Consider the following 17804-nt stretch of genomic DNA (forward strand, 5'->3'; position numbering starts at 1 on the left):
TCCATTTAATTAATGAGCCTCAGGTGTCGTAGGAATAGAAAAGAGTCTGCCCTCTCCTACCTGTCCTTTTGCTGCTCAGACCCAGCCGATCTAATGGTGTTCAGGCTGACGGTTCCACAGTCTGCTCCCGGCTCCACTCCTCCCCTCGGCTCTGGACCCCGACCCTTGACCCCGACTGGACCACAGGTCCCCTCTGGAGGAGGAGGCCCCTGCCGTCTTGGACGCCCGCTCATAAACGCTCCCCAGGACGTTTGGGTCGCTGCTGGGTGTCTGCCGCCTCCAGGAGGCTGGGCTGTGGCTCGGGTTGGGACTGGGCTCTGCGCTATCAGCAGGCTGGAAGGTTCAAATGTTAGATAAAGAAAGATTAATGTTCACGGTCTGATTTGCCATTGGCTTTGTTAGAAACACAAACATCACAATAGACGTTGGTTCATTCAGTCCCATTCTCTGTTGTATAGGAGCTCTGGGCACTTTGTTTGGACTCTATGTGGGCACTAAATACATGCTGTTTATGTTAACTGGTGTGTGACAAGGAAGTCTGCCATGTGGACTTCTGCCAGAGGAAAAATCCCCAACCAAAAACCCCAAACATACCCCAAGCTGAGAGATTTATAATTTGGTGGGCTGACTAGAAAACAAACCCCAAGTTACTAGTCTGTGGTGGCTACAACGGCACGTCCCCTCTCATAACCTCAGTAACCCTGCTTCAAGAAAGCGAGAGTTAGATGACGGTGCAGTTCCTAAAGCACACAGAAACAGCACCCCGCTCCTGTAATTTCAGCTTTAAAAAAGCACCATAATTAGTGACATTTGGTGGGTTGGAGTTGGCTTCTGATGCAGTTTTAGAATGCATTCTCGCTAATTGGCTTTAATGGAGCCCTGCTGGACTGCCTTTTTCTCGGTCTCCTGGGGTAACAGACAGGAAATCAGTCACCAGAAAACCCTGCCAAGTGGGCGTAACCAGTGTGGTCACTTCCTGCTCCCGTCACCGAGGGGAGGAAACGGCAGAGTGGCATATTCTCCTTCTATGGTAAGCCACTGCTGCAAGACCGGGGGCTTTCACAAGGTTTCCATGTATTGCACTCTCAGTGTTCCTCCCACACTCAACAGGAGGCTAGATTGTTCAGCACATTCATGACAACAAAGATTTGGCAGGTTTCAATTAAACACTTAAAAGAGAAAAAGCTTGAAAATGACGATGGCTGTAATGTTCTACTGCTTCTTAAAAGATGTGTGGCTTCAGTCAAAGGAAAATGAGTAACTTCTATGATTGTGCCAATGGAGAGCCCCCCTCCCATGCGGCTGAAAGTTAATCTATGAAAATATTTGGGCGACAGGAACGTCAGCCTGTAATAGATGGCGTTAAGTTGATGTGCCGCAGCAGAGAAAAGAGATCTTCTGGGAACAGCAAGTGCTGCTGCCATCATAGACCTGCTCCTGCGGATCACATCAGAATGCCTTCAGCTCGGAAAACTAACTTTTATAGGCTGTTATAATCAGAAACGCTAAATCACAGCTGACAGCACAGCATGATGATTTGACACAATGAAAAAAGAAAAAAGGTGGGACAAAGAAAAGCAGTGCTGTTAGGTATGTATCTCACAGCAACTTTTATATGTGAAATGAGCTTGGTAGTCATGTTCTGTGACATTTAAAGGAATGGCCAAACAGAAATGAAAAAAAGGCTATCCATTTTTTACATTCATTCTGATACTTTTAGGTGTTTTAACATGTAAATGAGTCATGAGTCTGGTTATGGTTGGCAATGACGACAATATGCTGCAACATTACCGACTACAATCCTTCATTTGGCTCATACTCTGGAGTTTTATGAGGAAAAAAAGGGGGCTCTCTGTTTAAGAATTATCAATAAAGTTTCCAAGAGTTACTCTGAAACCAAACAGACATTGTGGGAAGACTCCGCTCTCCAATACAGACTGAGGCCCAGCAGATTTAAGAAATAACACAAGTAGCATGTCAGAGCTTCTGCAGAACAAATTATACCCCTGCTTTAAATCTGTCTGCCCTTGGTCTCTCGCCCAATTTTGAGGAACGGCGTTGTCTTGCCAATCCAAACTCTTAAATCACCTCTCAAGCAAGACAATACTCTTAACACTCCAGGTGAAATGTGTGTTTCATTTGCCCAGATGATGATCTGTTTATTGGTCGTGATTTATAGAAGCCCATTTATTTTATTGCCTTTCATGAGTCAATCGTATCGTGACTGTTTTCTGATCTTCTACTACTGAAAACATCCCACAGACTGTTATTCCGCAGGGCTTCTTCTCTGCGGGTCACATCAGGCGAACAGTGAATAGTGCAGCGGCTCTGATCCCACACTTTACCTTGCTGCCGCTGGTTTTTGTCTCAACAAAGGATGTTTTGGTATCTCGCTCATCGGCCATATCGGCCCTGCTGTCCTCAGCCAAACATAAGTTCACGGCTCATTCATGTACCGTCTGAGGTTTCCTACTGCTACAGCAGGGAGGGATTAATACAGAGCTGTTCTGTTCTGGACGCAGAAGTGTGGAGTGAGTCCTACAGAAAGATAGCACTCCCCATGTTCACACTTACCTGATATATTCCTATCAGAGTTCAAGTGTGCTTGGATCAAGTCCTATATGCTCTTTATTTTCTGCTCAACATGTCCATCAAAGTCTACAGCTATGAGGCTGCACAGAGCTTTGAGTTAAATGTCATGTTAGACCTTAAAAAACAAACAAGCCTTCATCAGGGAGTCAAACAGATGTCAAGTAACAAAAGGCTCTTTTAAAGTGGTAATCCATCAAGGTTGACACCATATTTCATGCAATCCATCCAAGAGTATAAATGTGTTTCACTCTAAACCCTTAGAGGGGAAGCCAGGGGATCACTAAAGTCACTAGAACACATCGCTCTGGAAGTGTGCCTGTCTGAGGAAAACTGTGCCAATCCACCCACTGGATGTTGAGATATATCATTAGGTATTATACTCTGAGCACCATGGATAGCAATACCAAATTTAACGGTAATCTAACTATTGTTTGTACAGACATTTGACTATAAATTAAAAAAAGCTGTGATGGCATTTTAGGTAAATCAACAAAGTTAGTATGCTTAAATCTCAGGACACGATTAACGTCAGCACAAAATATCACTGCAATCAGTCGGGGATCTGACAAACCACAGGCAACAGTCAAGGTTAAACAGCCTTTATATTATGGATTTGGACCATGACGATGATACGGCCATGACCTTTGAGTAGATGAAAAGATGTCATTCTCCATCCCGTAGAGGTCTGAATAAATGACAGCCAAATAATTTATACATGAGGTTTCAAAAGGAAAGCAAATCAATACGCTATCAGTTTGTCAGGGTCGCTGCAGGGTACTTAAAGGATCTGGGAGTGTTGTCTCCTCCTTAATGACTATTTTGATCAATAGTGCTTTGCTGGTGCTGCTGACTTTCAGTCTGCTCTACTCTCATTACTGGATGGCCTTTGATGTCATTGGTCTTTGGCCAATTTCTAGCAAAAAAACATTCTAACAGTCCGACTATTGACCGTCAGACTGCGACATTTAGGGATCAAGTTTTAGCCAAAGATAGAGGAGCACGGATACCAAGTTAAAGACAGATCATTAATGACTAGCTGCATTCCTCTTTCATCAACTCATGCACGTCCATCTACAAACGTGTAATAATACAAACCTCTTTTATCAACCTCTGACACTGCAATCACAAACTAATCCCAACCTCCTGCTGTCCTAACTGCAGCTGTATTTATCCAAACCTCTTGGGAACGGCTATAGTCAGACCACTGAAATGTTCTGAAAATCCAAACCAAAGATGATCGGCTCCGCTCCAAGACGTGCTTCAAAGCCCAATTATGAATTGAAGTATGTTGTTTTTGCACTGCAGCAATTTTTCCTTATAATTGCTATCCAAATGGAGTAACCAGTTCATGAATCAAATATCTGGATGAACAAGGCTTTTAACGTGGCTTTTAGGAGCCAACTAAGTGGGTTTGGGTACTTCCCATAGTGAAGAAGTGACAATAAGAGAGGCAGCTCGTCAGGTCACTGCTGGTTTAACACATCACTGACTGGGCAGGGACTCATTTTGCTTATTTCCAGGGCTCTACAGTGACCATGTACCAAGTAATAAGTGGTCGCCGTCAGGGCTTGGATGACAAATGAAATAGAGGGATCGAAGTGAGAAAAAAGGGAGGGGAGGAGCCAGAGACATGATGTAAGTGGCTCACCTCTAATGCTCTTTCTACAAGCCTATATCAGTGCTGAATGGGGGCGTCAAGGGTCGAAGCTCACTTGGCCCATTGGGGTGAATGAGAAGGCAAGGCCTTGATGTCAATTACAGCTCTGAGGCCATGTTTGTTGCTCTGTCTTTATGCAATGGAATATTTGAGGGGGAAGCAGTGTGAAGACAATTTTGACCAACGATCATCTTAACCAGTACGGATGTATAGCTTAGTGTCAGATTGTTCACACTGAACAAAACTCCCATCTTGAACTCACTAACATCTTATTTTGTGTGCAATATGAATGTAAATTATGGGGGTTTGCTTCCAGGTAAATTAACCCTGCAGTAGTCACAGGTATTTATCGCTACAGCTCGGCTCGGCTGTGATCTGATGTGATGTGAAGTTAAAGATATCTAAAAAAGTAACCGTTGTTTGGACATTGTTGGTCGTATTGTAATAAGATGTGACTAAATATAAAAGGTCTAGTTGTGTTTAGTCATTTTACTGCAGAATTTTTACATATAATACCTTTAATATGTTCTTTGCCAATTTAGCATGAAGTTCTGTAAAAAAAAGTGTACATTCTTCATCCAGTACGACTTTGCATAAATTAAATGGCAGAAAAAACAGCACTGCACGACTCCACGGCTGAAAAACAACCGCATTCCTTTAACCTCCTAAAGTCTCGGTCCTGACCTGGCCAAGGACCCCTCAATGCACTGCTTCTCAATGAAGAACCATTAAATCTTCAGCACAACAGTTATAAAAACAACACTGTGGTACACCACAGGATCAACCGGTCAAACAAATATTGGAGAAATCTCTCTGGAACCAACTTCGACAGCAGATCTCTGTGTGCTGGAGACGGAAACAATTTGACTCCAGATAACTTGAACTTTTTGCCCTTGATCCCAAATGTGACCAAAAATGATGTACGAGACAGCAGACACTTTGCGTGTGTGTGTCTGTCTCCTTGGCAACGTCCAGTTTATTTATAGGGGAAAACACATATCTTACCCGAAGGCCTCTAGTCCAACCTAGTTTGTCAAAATGACAGACTGACATGTTATTGTAGCCATGGAGCCCACTCTGTAAGCATTACTACGGCCATTTGACAATATATTATATACCAATAGACAAGTATGTTAATACTGTAGCTCACTGGTAGTTCTCACCTCATTTTTCTGACTTGTTTAAACTTTCACACTCCATTAATAGAGCTAAAGATAATCACACAATCTTACATGTCAATGCACGGGCACGTATGCATTAAAACCAGAGGGCTTAATCTGGCACTGTGTACAGAAACGTGTTGTTTATAAGCTCCAAGGTCTTAAGTGTTGAGGAAGTTATGTGTCAGGTTGTGCCAAAGTTTTGCCATCCTTCATGTGAAAAGCAACAAAAATAAGAGAAACAGATGCACGAACAGTTTGTGCAAGAAGAATCATGTCTGTGCATCACAAACAACTTACGTGGAGGTGAGTATTTGAACAGTTATCTTCAGCCTGGCAGGGGCACAGACTGTAAATGTGGTGGCACATTTAAATACAAGAAAGCTATTTTCTTCTCCTTGAGGTTTCCTAACCTTCTTTTCCCCCTGTTGAGGTTTTTTCATTTCCATCCTCCCTCTCTCTCTCTCTTTTTTTTTTGTCCCACCCTTTTCTCTTTGTGCTTACTGGGGCAGCAGGAGTGGGGCCTACAGAACTGCTGTGCTAAGCTTGAAGTCGCAGAGCCTGGCGTCAGGGAAAAATACAAGCTGGGCTCTCATGCAAAGTGGACACACCAGGAGCTCAGCCCTGCGGTTGTGCTTTCTGGACTTTTATCTTAAAGACAAAATAATGTGCAGACTGGTGCGATAATACCTTCACCTGTGTAACAAGGCAGAGTCATTTAGAAGCCACAGTCTGCAGTGTAAGTTCAGGCTTTGGTTTTGCCAGAAAACTTTAAGAAATGTATGCTGAAAGCAGACACGAGGACCACCTTTCCAAGAAGCTGTAAGCAAAAAAGTTTGAAGCGGTCTCCCATGACCCCCAGGTAATATATCTGATATTAAATGTACACAAAACCCTACAAAAATACACTTCAACCCCAGCTCTAGGAGAAATTTGCCATTTTAACAGAGACAAAAAGTGATAGACAAAAACGGAAGACAATCATTCCATTTAGTAAAAAATGCTAAAAATACTCCAAGCATGTAAAATAACTTTATATTAACATTTTCTACATGCCACCATCATTTAAAAAGAGCACATTTCATAAGAGACACATGTTGGATGTTCTACCTGTGGCGTGTATGATCGCCCCCAAGACTGAGAGGTAACAGGTGCGTGTGGAACGATCCTTCCCACGCTTCCTCCCTCCGTCGTGGGAGACTGTGAGCGCTTTCCCCGGCGAAGCCCTGATTCGTCGACTTCTCTGGTGTTGGGAACTGTGCTGTTGATCCTACGCATGTATACCTGAGACAGGGAGTAACACAAAGAGATAAAGATGACATCTAATGTTGTTCCCCCCTACCCTACTATCTATTATTCCTTCTCATACATTTATTCATTATCTCACCTCTGCAGGGGACGGCTTGGCCCCTTTCTGTGCCTCAGCGTTTCCACCAGCTCCTACTCCCCTGCTTATCGACTCTTCTGTATCGAAGGTGGTTGCCCGGTAGGCCCTCCACGTTGTTGCGGCTTCTACTTCGTCCTCTGACCCGCCATCAGTCAGCGTCTTTGACCCTCTTCTACCCTGGCCTGTCTCATCCACAGTTGGCGGATCCCGGTTCCTCCAGGTGCTCCTCACAGTCACATTCTTCATGTCTGGTAAACTGTCTTCTTGGGAGTACTGGCTTTGTCTTTGGCGTCTCCAGCTGGTGACCGTGGTGGTGCTACTGCTGCTGCTGCTTTCGAAGCCTGACTCAGTGTCATTAAAGTCTGCGGCGCTAGTGTCCGGGGACTGGAGGCTGAAGTTGCTGCGTTGGCAGCAGAGGTGGCTGGTGGTGGTTTCCACTCTGGAGGTGTTGTAGAGTTTGGACCTTGATGAGGAATCATTGTGGTCATCCACCCCACAGTCCTGGTCCTGGCACGACCGCAAGGTGATCTCACTCTTGGGAATGGAGATCTCATACGGGACGGAGATGCTGCCATGGTGTTCACTGCTGGGGCCTGGCGATAAGTAAAATCATATCACACATTTTGTAAGAATTTCATAGAAATATATTTCATTAAAATAGAGATATAGATTTATAGACAAGACTGTAAGGCAGTGTCCTGCATGCTATCATAATGGCTGTATGGATGGTGGTGGCAGATTATGACCAAAAACCTGCAAACCTTCTAACATTTCCATTAGACTGTACTGTACTTTGTGTGAAATGCTCCTAGAGTTAGCAGTTAAATGTTAGCATGAAAAATCTAGAAATTAAGATGGTGGACAAAGTAAATTTTATACAGTAGCTGCTAAATCAAATCGATTTGAAAATATGTTAAGTCCATCCTTTTGTAAGTAGAAATCTCAGTTGATAAGCTTAAGGTATTAGCATGCACCCTGTCTGAAGTGACTGCTAATGTGCATGGAGGCAAGTATATATGACTGACTATATATATGACTAGTTTTTGGGTGAACTTACCCATTAGACACGTGGCTTATCTTTTATTAACTTTTGAAAAAACATGCTTCATTTACAATTAACAGGAGTACAGCTAAAGGAGGTTGGCTTTGAAAATCAAATGCATTATACTTTCCGTTAACAAGCATTTTTACTGCTTAGTAAATATACAACTCCAGTTCTAACATAATATGTGCGAAAGTGTTGAACTATGGACTCGCACACTGACAAGACAGAGCTCCAGCAGGTAGTGTTTGATCGTTCACATGGCATTACGGTCATGTTCATTTTTTGCTTGTGTGAATAATTGAATATGCATTTTTTTTCTTTATCAAACATTTTAACAGAACATTTTATTCAGTTTGTGTAAAATGGCAGTGACCACTGGAGTGAAACTGGTTTGTGAATTGTGAAAACTCACCTATGAGAATGTTACTGGTGGAAGTGTGGCGTTCTTTGACCGGTAAGGGCTCGCTGGACACACTGCTGCTGCGACTGCTGGTTCTGGAGGAGTTTGGGTCGTTGGGGTAGATGGTTATACTACTGGTCATTTTACTAGTGCTGGTTACAACGGGTTTGGTGGAGATTTTGGGCTTGCCATTTGTAGACAAGGGTTCAGAAATCATCATTTCCTTCCTGTCAATCTCGACAATTGCGGGCTTGATGACAGCTTTTGACCTCAGTGCCTCACGTGGGCTGCACACCCGCTGGATCTCAATCCCTGATGCAGTGTGCGTTGGCCCTGGGTGGCCCCCCTCAGCAAACAGTGTTCTGCTGTGGAGCTCCTCATCGAACGAGCTCCGGGTAGAAGAACCCTCTGAATGGGAGTCATGCACATGGGAGTATCTGGGATATCTGGAGGATGCAGTCCTACTGCTTACGGTTGTAGTAGTCGTCTCAGTTACAGGCTCTGGTTCAGAGGGCCTTGAACCAGTAGATTCTGTTTCAGAGGCAGATGAATGACCCTCTGATCCTTGGTCGTTGGGCAGCAGTGGAGTGACAAGGGATCTGTAGGCTGTGTAGGATCCATTGGCTTTGGACAGGGTGGAGGCGACAGATACAGGGGCAGCCTCTTGAACCTGCTCTGCTGATTCCTGATCCGAGGCAGACGCTGTGTCCTTCTCTAAAGCTGAGATACTGTTGATGTTACTGGAACTCTCAGGCACTACATCAGAGTTGTTGGATTCGCTATCACTCCCAACGTACAATTTTGAGAACTTTTCTACTCTTTCTACTCTGCTCTTTTTAGTCTCCCCATCGGCCTGTTTGTGAGCCGTCCTCAGTGGCTTCTGGTCATTGGCTGCTGGAGGGTAGCGACTAAGAACAGACGCTTTTTTAACATCACTAGAAGGAGTCTTTGCAGAGCAGAAAGCGGCTCCCCTGGACTTTTCCTCAGTTCCTCGTCCTGTGTCTCTTACTCCATTATCAGATAGAACTGCAGTAGTTGGGGTTTTGGGTGTCCTCCTCTTGTGAGCGGGACTGAGGGCTCTCCTCACAGACTTTGGGGAGCTCTCCTCTGAGTGGCTCAGCTCTTTGCTCCTCAACTTGGTCTCTCTCCTATGCTGAGGAGAGAGATCCCTGTTCTTGTGTTTGGGGGAACTTGGTTCTGAGACGGCTGCTGCACTCCTATATTTGGGCTTCTCTTGTCTGAAACCTCCCTTCACAATAATCTCTTCATTGTCAGCTTTGCCATTCTCCAACACCTTAACAGAGCTGTTGGGGCAAACGTTAGTGCTCCCATTGCCATGTTTATCCAGATTACTGGTTCCGTTTCTTCCAATTCCACCTTTTCCGCACAGCTGCGTCCTGAGCTGTTCCACCTGCTCACTAAGCTGGCGAGTCCTGTTTCGTTCCATCTGGAACTTCTCATGAAGTTCATCGTTTTTGGACTCCGAGCTCTTTAGATCCTCCTCCACTATCTCCAGCTGTTTAAGGCGATTCTTCAGCCTCTCTACTTCCTGTGTCAGCTCCTTTACTTTGTTGTCCTCCTCCTGCGAGCCCTCCAGACCGCTGTTCTTCTCGTTTTCAGATTTGTTCACAAGACCGATTTTGTCATCGGCCATCTTCAAGTAGTCAAGGCTCTTCTTGCGTCCCGCCAGTTTACTCGTGAGAAGCCCTGTGGATGAAAGCTCATCTTCAATTCGTGACCTAATGAAATCTGTGCGACCGGGGTCGGCGGACATGCCGAGCCGGTTCTTCTGGTGCTCCAATTTTTCTGTCAGCTTCAGGATGATCTTCTCGTCCTCTCTCTGCTTTTCAAGTAGCCTCTTACGCTCACTCACAAAGGTCTGGGTGAATCCTTTGAGTTTCTCAAGCTCCATTGCCAAAGCTTGCTCTGCTCTTTCAAGCTTCGTCTCAGACCCTTCCACCTCCTTCAAACGAGCTTTGAGGGCCTCCAACTCAGACGAGAGCTTCCTTGTCAAGTTCTTCTCCTCATTGAGGCTGAGGCAGAGCTGGCTGCAGTCAGACTTGCTTTTTCCGAAAGCCTCTTCCAGTTTCTCCAGTTCGGCCATCCTCCGTTGTAAACGTTCAATCTCAGTCTTTAGCTCCTTTGTAAGGCTTTCCTCCTCTTCCAGTTTCTCTCTGACTGTGCGGCAGAGGTCCTCAGCTTTGCGTACCTCCTCATCCTTTCCCTGGATCTTTAGGAGATTTTTTCTCAGGACCTCTATGTCACCAAGCAGAGATGAGTTGCTGCCTTCTGCCTGGATGATTTTGTCCTGTGGAGGAGAGAGAGTGTTCAATCAGTTTATACATCTATACATGCAGTAGATATCTGTTTCGTCTCTTTCCACCCATTTACTTCTGGAATACACACACACAAACACACAGAAATCAAGCAGTACTGACCTGCAGGTCCAGCAGCTCATCCTCAGCCTTCTGCAGCTTGGTCGTTGCCTCTTCCAGTTCTTCCAGTCTTCTGCTGAGACTCTGTAGTTTGTGCCGCAGGTGGCGATGTGTCATGTCTTTATGGTCAGACATGGCTTCAAATCCTTGTTTTCTACCTGTTGTGTTTGTCTAGTTTTTCAGATTATTTGATGACTATAGTTTGGGAGGTCCACATTTGTGTGGCAGTGATAATGAGTCCCCGCAGGCTCTAGGGGAAAATCTCTTCTCTCTCAGCAGGCTGTCTTTGGGACCGTCACTTTAAGACTTTGAAGTTTCCTCACAGCAGTGCTTAGCAGACAAATCTGTCATCTGTAGGAGGGAGAGAGGATATAACACTTAGTCATCCACAATTTGCCAATGACAGTCATTTGCATTCTCAAAAGGTCCGTAAGTGAGGAGCAAGACTGCACGCTGAAGCACACAACACAGTATCATTTTACACTACCATCTAATTGTTGTGACCCAAACCACAGGACAGGACTAAATGAAGCCAAACACCAATCCATGTACAAATTAAGTACACTTGCACATGCTCTGGGTGCATTTAAGGCATGGGGCAATATGCAAATTACATGTCACAATTATCTTAGCCAATAAGATTGAGATAAAAGATATTACAAATAGCTTTTTTAATGGAAAACAATGAGTCAAAGAATCTTAAATGAGTAATCACGAATCATAAGGTCTTCCTGCACCAAAAAAGGTCAAATAAATGTTGATACACTCATCTTCCTGTCATTTTTCTTTAGTTTGGAATTGTAGGGGATACAATGTGCAAGTCATGCCTAAATAAATCAGGAAATCAACATAAGACTGTATGTCAATGAGCTAGAAAGCTTATCCGCATGAATATTCGTGAGTATCTCAATTATCGATTATCCCTAAAAAGGAAATTCCCCAAGATAAACTGATTGAGTGTTTTTTTTTTTTTTTTATCGATCTGTGAATAAAACCTTCTATTGTCCCATGCCTAGTGCATTCTATGAGAACAACAAACATGACCAGGACTTTCATTTATGAAAATAAACATTTCTAAACCTGTGGCAAAGGAACCATTTATCATCATGACAAGCTGCACCTTCCTTTTTGCCATTGAACCACCATGTATTTCACCTTGCCTGTCCTTTAAAGGAGATGGGGGTGGCACTTCTCACATGTGTGCAGGAGCAAGAGGGTTTGAACATGCCTACACACACACACACACACACACACACACACACACACACACACACACACACACACACACACACACACACACACACACACACACACCTCCCTGCTGTTGTATCCAACATCGATCTGCTTGCCTGCCTGTTTCTGCTGACAGCAGCGTATCTCAATAACACCGGCCTCCTTCACATACCCCCATCTGCACACATACACAGCTGTCGCTGTGGTAACCGCTACATCACAAGCCCGTCACAACACACTACACCATTCATGGTCACTAGGGAGGAATAAATTGGCTCTAATCAGACATTTAAGAAAACCAAAATCACAAAACTAGGGAAAGTGGAGCTGTGTGAGCCAGTAGAGTTATGTCAGAGGTTGGATCATATAGCCATTACAATGTGCCAGAACCCATCTGTGGACAAAACATGGTTCTGTGTGATGAGAGCAGAGATTAGTAGCACACTGATGTCAGCACAGCCTCAACAAATCGAACAGCTGAAGCTTCCGTCTCATGCATGATTCAGGTAGCAGCGGGTTTTCCCGCTCTTCCTAAATCCTATTAATCCCCTTCCCCCCCCCGACCGCGAGGGGAAGTATCGACCGGGGGGTAGGACATAACATCTGCACACATCATCACTTATCGACCCCGAGACAACCCGCTCCATGCCTCGTCTCTCCCCTCGTCTACAGCACCATGTTCAAAGGTTGCTACAAACCACCACATGTAAAGACTACTGTATTTTTTCTTTACATTACACAACTTACACAGCTGTAAAAACATCAACCAATGTAGTAAATTAGCTTAAGCTTTTTATCTACATGGCTTTATGGTATACTACATGGTATAACTTGCCATTATGGTTAACTCCAGCACAGTTTCATATACTCTCTATCGTTTGATTTGGTGTAAAAAAGCCAAAACCACTCTTCCCACAATTCATTAATTGTCTTGTTGAACGTTAAACCATGGCAACACGCTTTCAAAGTCAATATGGCAACGATTACTTTATGTAAAAGTACAATGTGGACTCAAAGCTTCTAACTGTAGCATTTTAATTATTCTTTACTTTGATGGGGTCTAGTGGTTTGGTAATCTTCTCATCTCGGAGTACAAGACTTAAAGGAAACACTGCAGCTTACAGTGACTAAAGAGGGAGCAGGGATAAAGAGAAACTGTTGGAGGGGAAACTGCTAGCCTAGCTGTCCACTTGAATGCCAAAACACCTTTGTCAGTAAAGTCATATTGTGCTGCATTAGATCTGCCCAGCTGTGGCTTGTTAAGTGAGCTTTAGACCAATTCTTTCTCTGTTGTCTTGAGGTGGCTGCAGTGATTCAAACTTGTCCTGACTGATCCTGTTCCAGGGGAGTAAAAATACTGAAACATTTTTTTTTTCTTTACCACATATCTATTAAAAGCAGAGAGCGCTCACTGGCACAAAACAATTTGAATACCTACAGATCAACTGTTTATGACAGCTCTTCACACGGCACTATGCCGCTCAGGAAATATGTAACCACTGAAAAAGACACCAAGACTAGAGACATCCCTCAAGTTCAGTCCATCTATTTTGTTCTTCAACATATATTTTGGATATCTTAGGGTTAGGCTTGGGGCCTGTACGTGATCTCCGAAATCCAAAAACTCTGGTCAAGCTTCGTTCTGGTTAATAATGGTATTCTGCTGGGTCCGGCTACTCCTGTCTTGGCAGGCTGCCTACCTCTCCTTTCATACTCCCTTTATTTCTTTGCCAGCTCTCTACCTCCCTCCCTCATCTCTCCCCTCCATCTCTCTTAGACACGCACACCAGCGCGGCCAAGTGGGCGCTTTTAAGGGGCGGCGGTGCGTGCAAAGCAGCTCTGGCAAGGGCCCGCCTCTGCCAAACCAATCAACATACCTGATTCACTTATCGCAGGGGCCGTGGGCCTCATTAGCTAGATTCGGGACAAGACAGGAGGGAATTAGAAGGGTGGTGGCGGGTGAGATGGAAAGGTGGAGAGAAGAAAGGGCGGTAGAGGGAAAGGAGATTAGAGGTGAAGAAATGATGGAGGAGTTAATCTTAGACCATGAAATTCTTCCATTTAGGAGCATGACCCACATAGATAAGTGCTTACAAATGCAGATGGTTCCTGTATTCCTTTGATTTTCCACACCTGGATGCTAATGAATCAGGAGGATATTCAAAGTTTATTTGTCTTCAAGACTGTGGTAAGAAAAACAAAAGATGTGGAGCTGTTTGGTCAAGAAAACAGAAAGGCAGAGGAATGGAAGAGGTTCATTCCCCTAATCTGTGCTTCATTTGGCAGTTATGGAAACCTGGAGGGGGGTAGGAGCTCGGGAAACTGACCCCTTTTTACGCAGGCACATTCCTAATCACGGACTAACCAGGGCACTGCCAGTCCCTTGCTCTGCCTCGTCTGCTCTTAACCAGGCCACTGACAGGCTCTCCCCAGCCCATTCCTAACCAGGGCATTGTCTGAGTTTTATGGCCAGGGCCCAGGCAGGATAGAGAATGTTTCTGAGGTTTTGCTTTAGCCTGCCTCAAACATCAGGCAAATCAGGACAAATCAGAGTCGAGATTTGATTTCAGTCAAAGACATTTCATTGATTGCCACGACTTACGTCATCCGGACTGTGAGGCAAACCTCTGTGAATATTCGGACCATCTGACAGCAGTGTATCACCTAAGCTCGATCAATATCTGTACCAAAAACACACAACCCAAGAAAAATCAAAGAGAACACAGAAAACAGCTTAAACAAAGCCCTGGCTGACTCCACCGTATGACTTCCACTTCCTCAAATCTGGATAGGAAGTCCCCCACTTGACCTTTTTGCTAACCTCTGCACACCCACTGCCGCTGTTACAAGAATCAGGGCACAGAGTATGTTGACCAGCAAAAGTGTGTGCTACCAGAGTGCAGTTATCTTAAGATGACCTATACTCTAATAAGTCTATGAGGCTGAAGATGGTGAAGTGACCACGGAGGAGGGTGAAGAAAGAAAGGTAGATGTACAAACTGAAAAAAATAGGGTCCTTAAGGCAATGTCTACATTACAAGCACTTTAATTAAGATCTGGTTTTAAGAGTTGTCAAAGTTGACCTTTGACCTTGTGCATATAAAATGTCATAATATCACAAGTTGAACCTGGTTCTGCTATAAACTGTCCTTTGCTGTAGGTGATGTGGCATCGGAAATGTGGAAATTGTGGAAAATCTAACTCACCAGCTACAGGTGAATTTTTTTAGCTATGTGAGTGACTTATATGTGTAAGTGTTTTTTTTTTATCTTAAAAGAGATAACGAGGATTGACACACATGAGATTCAGTGGGAGAGACAGACAGTGATTCATGCAAGACGAGGGGAGGGAGAAGGGAAGCCAGAGGGGCGTCAGTTTAGCTGAGATCAGGACCACCAAACAGACTTGGAAGTAAAACTTTGTTGAAGAGGTCCGTCAGCTCTGCTTGCTATCAAACAACACACACACACACACACACACACACACACACACACACGCACACACACACACACACTAAGGTTACAATCATACACCATATCATTAGGGCTTTAGCCACTCTCTTCCTGCCTGCCTGTTGCCTTCAGTACATTCTGTTCCCTCCATGAAAGAGAGAAGGAAAGAAAAAGAAAAAAAATCCCCTCTCTATTGCACTTGACGTTAGGTTGGAACTTATGGGTTTGAAGCTCTTCTGCCTCATAAACGGTAGTTAATAAAGGGCCGGCGGCCAATCAAAATCCCCCGACCACATCTTCATGTAGGGAGTTATAGCCAGTTTGCGTGTGTGAATGTGTGACAAATAGTTTGTGTGTGTTTGTGTGTGTGTGTGTGTGTGTGTGCGTGCGTGTGTGTGTGTGTGTGCGTGTGTGTGTGTGTGTGGAGGGACGACGGCTGTGGATGGATGCTGGCGCAGCACTGGAAGCCACAAGATGGTGGAGACCTGATGCTTGGCCTGCATTTTTCCATTTTTCCAAGAAAAAGAAAGCCGGCATCCCATAATGTTCGGTTTGTCGTTTCCTGTGCTGTCATGTTACTTTTCTCTCCATTTTTTTCACCCTCTTAGCTTTGCGTCGCTCCTGGAAAAAACGGTAAAGAAATGGCAGCAGCGTTGCACTTCAGCCGAAAAAATGGCCAAAGAACAAGCATGAAACGGGATGGGGATACCTCTTCTTGGATTTTTCCTTAAGATCCAAGGGGGAATGACCACTTGCAGTATTGGTAATGAAGTGTGTTGACATATTGGCTAAAACAAAATGTTGTCTCTGGTATAAAAGTACATATGTTTATGGGAGAGGACAGTTAACCGCAGTACCACTGTAACGGCAAAGCAGATGCTATCTGCCTGTCACTGCATCAATTACTTAACCTAAAGTTATTCCGTACTGACACTGTTTGTCTGTTTCTTCTTCTTTTCTTCTCTTACAACAGGAAATTCTACCCTGACTGGAAGCAAAATAAAAGAATTGAGTTGTTACTCCATTACTCTTGGCTGCCAGTGACTGGAAATGCTCAGCATGGACACTACCATTCATGAGGTTTTATTTCCTGTCATTTGTTAACGGTTTAAACTAATTTTACAATTTAAGAGGAACAAGTTGCTATTTATGGTTTTGAGCACTCGAAGGGAGTCACAAAACCAAAATAAGAGGGCGGGAAGGAACAAAAGAGAAAAAAAGAAGACGGCGGTGTAGGAACAAGTCAATTGTTGGGCAAGAAAACAGCTGCCTGGCTTGGCAAAACATCAGTATCAGCCAAGAATCAAGAGTGTGTGCAAATTACTGTTTTTAGCATTAATTCAAAAGTCTTAGGACAAATTAACCCAGGGGTTTACCCAATGAGGACAACTCTGACAGTAAGTTAAGGCTCATTTATGCCCACTTTATGTAACAAAACTGCTCCTCAAATGATGAACCCATAACTGCACACATACTTCCAGACATCCTTAACATTAGCATGCATGTTAATTAATACATCCATCCGCTATTCGTCACATCCCATGGTTGTCTCGGATGAACTACTGGCGACACTGCCCCCCCCCCTAAATTTCTGGTGGTAAGGCTCCATGAGGTCTGCATTTGTAAGCAGTCAGAAAAAAAGCATCATATTAAAAACGGAGTATGGATGGAGAGATTTGTCCACCAACCGGTCAGGTCCAGGTGCAAGGTAAAAACTCAATCACAATGCTCTTCTGTAACCCCACAAAGTCGAGTGAGACATGGTCAAACCTGACACACCTTCAAGCCAGCGGGGTCAAAGGTGAAGCTTAGAGTGAAGGTCATGCCCATGGCCAACATTTATTCATTTACAACATGGCTGGATTTAATATGAAAGCTTGGCTGGAAGGTAACAGTCCTCTCTCTGGTCTTATCCCAGTAACCCAGAGCCTTTTCTAGGTCTCTCCTCCTCCTCCTCCACCTCCTCCACCTCCTCCTCCCCTGTCTGTCCACATCAAGAGTCTTGTTGCTGGGGCTTAAAACCAGCACCCTGCTTAAACAAGGGGGCATGATAAGGAGATGAGAGAAAAGTAAATATGGGAAGTGTCTGATCAGTATGATGGCATGGATGCGTATGACCTAATTGCACATGTAACTTTAAAGAATCAAACTCAAAGCCCTCAGAGCTTTTTTCCGGCTCGGCTTTGTGGCATAACAGTAAAGTAGAGCATGTTCTTGTTTAGATAGCAGCACTACACACCGGATTACATGCCACAGTCACGGTTGCAGGGGAAGGATATTAGGTGCTTTATTTAAAACAGCAGCACCCGAAAATACAACCAGTCAGTTGCTAGCTGGTCCTCAGGCAGATCTTCAGCAAAGGAGCCCTAGATCAACGTCAGTGTAATCAGTTCTGAGAGAAACACAGAACATGACAGGGCAGGCAGGGATTCGGCGGATGGAT

The 17804-nt window shown here is 44.3% G+C and overlaps 1 protein-coding gene across 3 annotated transcripts in view; it reads right to left on the minus strand.

The window, feature by feature from the left end:
• Positions 1 to 17804, minus strand: part of luzp1 (leucine zipper protein 1) — a 49108-nt gene that overhangs the window by 7397 nt on the left and 23907 nt on the right. For all 3 annotated transcript variants that reach the window (XM_037125168.1, XM_037125169.1, XM_037125170.1), the window contains 5 exons: positions 10680 to 11027; positions 8254 to 10549; positions 6797 to 7389; positions 6520 to 6693; positions 61 to 333 (listed from right to left, as the gene is read on the minus strand). In XM_037125168.1, the coding sequence (XP_036981063.1) occupies positions 91 to 333; positions 6520 to 6693; positions 6797 to 7389; positions 8254 to 10549; positions 10680 to 10811 (3438 nt within the window). In that variant the 5' untranslated portion in view covers positions 10812 to 11027 and the 3' untranslated portion in view covers positions 61 to 90. The remainder of the gene's footprint in view (positions 1 to 60; positions 334 to 6519; positions 6694 to 6796; positions 7390 to 8253; positions 10550 to 10679; positions 11028 to 17804) is intronic.

This window comes from Acanthopagrus latus, chromosome 16 (assembly GCF_904848185.1).
Source record: "Acanthopagrus latus isolate v.2019 chromosome 16, fAcaLat1.1, whole genome shotgun sequence".
Taxonomy (NCBI): Eukaryota; Metazoa; Chordata; class Actinopteri; order Spariformes; family Sparidae; genus Acanthopagrus; species Acanthopagrus latus.